This window comes from Epargyreus clarus, unplaced genomic scaffold (assembly GCF_041222505.1).
Source record: "Epargyreus clarus isolate Ecla_fem2 unplaced genomic scaffold, WU_Ecla_fem_2.2 ptg000035l, whole genome shotgun sequence".
Classification (NCBI taxonomy): Eukaryota; Metazoa; Arthropoda; class Insecta; order Lepidoptera; family Hesperiidae; genus Epargyreus; species Epargyreus clarus.
Genome location: NW_027332240.1, coordinates 25,001 through 30,000, shown reverse-complemented (window position 1 = coordinate 30,000; position 5,000 = coordinate 25,001). Strand labels below are relative to the sequence as shown.

At 43.1% G+C, this 5,000-nt stretch overlaps 1 protein-coding gene across 1 annotated transcript in view; it reads right to left on the bottom strand.

Annotated features, from left to right (window-relative positions):
• The window catches only part of LOC140756700 (uncharacterized), a 4,914-nt gene extending 1,704 nt beyond the window's left edge, over window positions 1–3,210 (bottom strand). Inside the window, exons 1-2 of the mRNA XM_073092255.1 lie at window positions 2,053–3,210; window positions 1–1,932 (exon numbers count right to left, since the gene is read on the bottom strand). The exon at window positions 1–1,932 is cut by the window's left edge and continues 268 nt beyond it. Coding sequence (XP_072948356.1) covers window positions 1–1,932; window positions 2,053–3,210 — 3,090 coding nt within the window. The remainder of the gene's footprint in view (window positions 1,933–2,052) is intronic.
• Window positions 3,211–5,000: the final 1,790 nt, after the last annotated feature.

Here is a 5,000-nt window from a genome sequence, read left to right as displayed (position 1 = left end):
GGACAAGTATCTATCGACCGAGGCATCTGCGTAATTCAGGGTGACGGTTCTGTTGCTGATGTAACTTTTGATTAGCTTGTATATGTTTAAGGGGCAACCAGTCACGTGCAGCCTATACATCAACGCCGGCCACCAAGCGTGATCAAACGCTCCTTTTATATCTAGTGAGACACCGATTACCAATTTGCCGCTGGATTTGGCGTTATTGATTTGTTTCATAGCTTCTGCTAGTGCGTCGTTGGTGGATCTTTGTTCTCGAAATCCATATTGGTGTTGATTTAGATTGCTGGTGATATTTAAGTGGTAAATGAGTCTTCGAGCAATAAGTTTTTCCAAGAGTTTTCCGAAAACGTCTAGCAGACCTATGGGACGATACGAAGAGATGTCATTATAGTCTATTTTGTTGGGTTTGGGTACGGTTTTAATAAAGGCTTTTTTCCAGGATGTGGGGAAGTGCGATAAGTGCAAGCAGCGGTTCATAATTTGCGTTATGACTTCAGGGAAAGCGTCCATAAAGGTGGAGCATATGTCAGCCGTGAGATGATCAGGGCCTGGGGCCTTGTGAGAATCCATGGAGAGCATGCAGTCTCGAACCTCTTCAAGTGTGAAGTCCACTTCATTATCTGTCGCTGGGTATGTATTTGCTTTAAGTCTTATTAACTTTTGGATTTCCAGGTCATCAGGGGTATCAATCGGATAGAATCTATCAAGCAGGGCACAAGCGGACTCCTCACTTGAGTTAGTGAAGTTGCTATTGCCTAAATTAAGTGTGGTAGGTGGGGAAGGTTGAGGGGAATGTTTAAGCAGTCGGTTTGTAAGTGTCCATACGTCTTCTTTGCCCTGTCTGCTGCAGAAATTTCTGAAGTGTTCAGAGGAGGCTTTGGACAGGGCAAGTCTATATGTTTCTTTGGCAGTTTGTCTTTCGGCTAATATGTTCACTAATGGTTTTCCTTTTCTTTTCAGATCCTGTAAGCGGTGGTGGAGGAAGACTGCTTTTCTTTTCAGGTGTTCGAGTTCATCATTCCACCAGGGTATGGTTTGTATTTTTTTTGATCTTTTCCTTTTCAGGGTGGTGTCGCAGGCGGTTTGTATTTTGCAGGTAAGTGAGCTTATATATACATCTAATTCACTAATATTTAATTTCTTGATTACAGTGGCATCGAGAGAGGATACTTCAATTTCTTGCTTCAGTGTTTCCTTAACGAGGTTCCAGTCTGCTCCAGTTGTATTATAGCGGTAAGTGCTTTGTGTTTTGTTAGGTTTAAGTTTATTTTTATTTAGGTCGAGGGTAAAGTCAATGGCGTGATGTTCGGAGGTGGGACAGGCCTCAGGATTTACCTTCCAGTTACGGATTTTTGATGACGTTATATCCGAGGCAATGGTAAGGTCTATTATGGAAGTTCTTACAGTATCTGAAGTATATGCCTCGAATGTGGGTTCGCTACCTTCATTACAGACTGTAAGATTATGCGAGACAATGAGGTTAAGGATCTCACGGCCTCTCTTATTGGAGGTAGACGATCCCCAAATAGGGTGCCAACCATTAAAGTCCCCGCATATAATGGCGTGTGATTGATCAATGTGCTGAAATAGGATATCTAGAAAGTTTAAAGTATTATTGTCATCAGACTTGGGCTCGATGTAAACAGAAACTAAGAAGAATTTATGAGAGTTATGGGTGATTTGGACAGTGCAGACATTGGTATTGGAATATTTAGTGATGCCAATAGCCGAACCCAGGCCAGATCTGATAGCGATGGCGGCCTTAACACGCGAATCCGAGGTAAATTGGTGTAACTCATAACCTTGTATATTTCTCATATTGTTTTTACTACCAACATAGGGTTCAGAAATGAAAGCAATGTCATATGATTTGTCAGAGATGTACTTCAAGAACTCCTGTTCACTGTTATAGCCGCGACCCAAGTTGCACTGTATGATTTTTAGGTAATTATTATGTTGGCAGTTATGGGGGTTGTGAAAACTATGGTACATGTTGTTTTTGTTAACTTTCTTTGATTGCTATAATCCGTAATCTATTCTCCCCATCACTCTGCTCCTCATAGCATCCCTGATCGGGCATCTGTCGGAGTTGGCAGAGTGCTTGGTGTCGAAGGAAGTGCCGAGCCTCTTGCCCCTGCTGACGCAGTTGCTGCAGTTCGCCTCCTCACTTTTATCTTTGGAAGGGCACTTTTCCACAGTGTGATTCTCTGCGCCACAGTGTGCACAGAGAACGTCATCTTTGGTACAGTGCTTCCGCAGATGTCCGAACTGCAAGCACTTGAAGCATTGCAGCAGGGGCACAAATTCTTCAACGTGGACCTTTTGATGGTCCACGTTGAGTCTGCCGAGCTCAATAATCTTCCTCCAGACACAAGGGGAGGCCAGAAGTACGGCATTATACAGCTTATCATTTTTGTTTCGCCTGACGAAACGGTACTGTAGATCTTCTGCAGTGGGCCTCAACAGACCCACCTCAGGATTCTGCTGGACTATAAGCCTGGTTAATTCATCTGTTGCGGTTTCCTTGAACACTCCCTTCAAGATGACCATCGGTCTCAACTTGCGTGATGGCTCAGCGCGAATTTCAGCGGAGGTGTTTTCGAGCCGCTTCAGTGTCTCGTCGCGCTGATCCACCGAGTCAAATTCAACCCGAAGCCTGTTCCTCCCAACCGGTTGTACAGAAGCCGGCGCATACGTCACCTCCTTGAAATTTATATTCCTCCTCCACTGCTCCGTTACCTCCTTTCTGCTCCTCTCTTCGGAGGACGGATATACAATCAAGGAGGGCTTGGACTTGGGCAGCCGAGAAACCGTGGGGGGACTGGTGATTTTGGAGGAAACCATCTGTGCGTAAGTGGGAGGCGAAACTATTGTAGGAGTTGGTTTATTAATCTTGGAAATTTCACTTTTAATGGTATTTTCTATGCTAGCCTTGACGTCAGCAATCACGTCACATTGCTCAACCGCCACCATCGTCTCGCGTGAGAGCGTCTCTATCTCTTTTGCCAAATTAATGACAAGTTTTTTATTCTCAGATGAGACGCTCTTGCCGGTTGTAATGGCGAAAACTATACGTCGAGAGAGGTGCTGAATTTTCGTGAGTCTTTCAGTGTTGCTGCCAAGGCCAGCTTGAGGTGCGTCAGCGATTTGCTGTTGGACGAGAGCGTCAAACAATGCGTCCGAGGCGATTTCTGACGTACTCGCCATGGTGAGAATTATTGGGAATTAACTAGTATAATGTATAACAGAAACTAAATTTGAATCAAAAATAGGTAAAGGAAGAAAACAGGAGGCCAAAAAGACTCGATTCCGCGAATCGAAAAAATATCCGGTGTCGGACCCGAATCTCGTCCACCTAAGGTGTTACGATAAAGGGTGGGTGGGCGGGCAAATTTTTCCGATTTTTCGGGTATAAAACCAGGAATTCCGGGAGAACCACCACTCCTACAGAGACGCGAGTGGTGTCGGCGGATAGGTGTTATTACAACGGAGCTATTAATGCAAAAATGGAAGAAATCTAACGAGGGGGGGCCAAGAAATAGGCGAAAAACTGATTCTAAAATGTGCAAAAACTAAGAATTGGATTAATTTGAAAAATATTTATCTGACAATAGAAAATGAGGTATCCGGTGAAAGGTTAGAAGGAGACGAATCCGTGGACACCAAAAATGTTGAGATGTGACGGCGGACTACGGAGAAAATGGCTTTCAAAAATGAAGAGAGTATCGGTTAGGTTAGGTTAGGTTAGGTTAGGTTAGGTTAGGTTAGGTTAGGTTAGGTTAGGTTAGGTTAGGTTAGGTTAGGTTAGGTTAGGTTAGGTTAGGTTAGGTTAGGTTAGGTTAGGTTAGGTTAGGTTAGGTTAGGTTAGGTTAGGTTAGGTTAGGTTAGGTTAGGTTAGGTTAGGTTAGGTTAGGTTAGGTTAGGTTAGGTTAGGTTAGGTTAGGTTAGGTTAGGTTAGGTTAGGTTAGGTTAGGTTAGGTTAGGTTAGGTTAGGTTAGGTTAGGTTAGGTTAGGTTAGGTTAGGTTAGGTTAGGTTAGGTTAGGTTAGGTTAGGTTAGGTTAGGTTAGGTTAGGTTAGGTTAGGTTAGGTTAGGTTAGGTTAGGTTAGGTTAGGTTAGGTTAGGTTAGGTTAGGTTAGGTTAGGTTAGGTTAGGTTAGGTTAGGTTAGGTTAGGTTAGGTTAGGTTAGGTTAGGTTAGGTTAGGTTAGGTTAGGTTAGGTTAGGTTAGGTTAGGTTAGGTTAGGTTAGGTTAGGTTAGGTTAGGTTAGGTTAGGTTAGGTTAGGTTAGGTTAGGTTAGGTTAGGTTAGGTTAGGTTAGGTTAGGTTAGGTTAGGTTAGGTTAGGTTAGGTTAGGTTAGGTTAGGTTAGGTTAGGTTAGGTTAGGTTAGGTTAGGTTAGGTTAGGTTAGGTTAGGTTAGGTTAGGTTAGGTTAGGTTAGGTTAGGTTAGGTTAGGTTAGGTTAGGTTAGGTTAGGTTAGGTTAGGTTAGGTTAGGTTAGGTTAGGTTAGGTTAGGTTAGGTTAGGTTAGGTTAGGTTAGGTTAGGTTAGGTTAGGTTAGGTTAGGTTAGGTTAGGTTAGGTTAGGTTAGGTTAGGTTAGGTTAGGTTAGGTTAGGTTAGGTTAGGTTAGGTTAGGTTAGGTTAGGTTAGGTTAGGTTAGGTTAGGTTAGGTTAGGTTAGGTTAGGTTAGGTTAGGTTAGGTTAGGTTAGGTTAGGTTAGGTTAGGTTAGGTTAGGTTAGGTTAGGTTAGGTTAGGTTAGGTTAGGTTAGGTTAGGTTAGGTTAGGTTAGGTTAGGTTAGGTTAGGTTAGGTTAGGTTAGGTTAGGTTAGGTTAGGTTAGGTTAGGTTAGGTTAGGTTAGGTTAGGTTAGGTTAGGTTAGGTTAGGTTAGGTTAGGTTAGGTTAGGTTAGGTTAGGTTAGGTTAGGTTAGGTTAGGTTAGGTTAGGTTAGGTTAGGTTAGGTTAGGTTAGGTTAGGTTAGGTTAGGTTAGGTTAGGTTA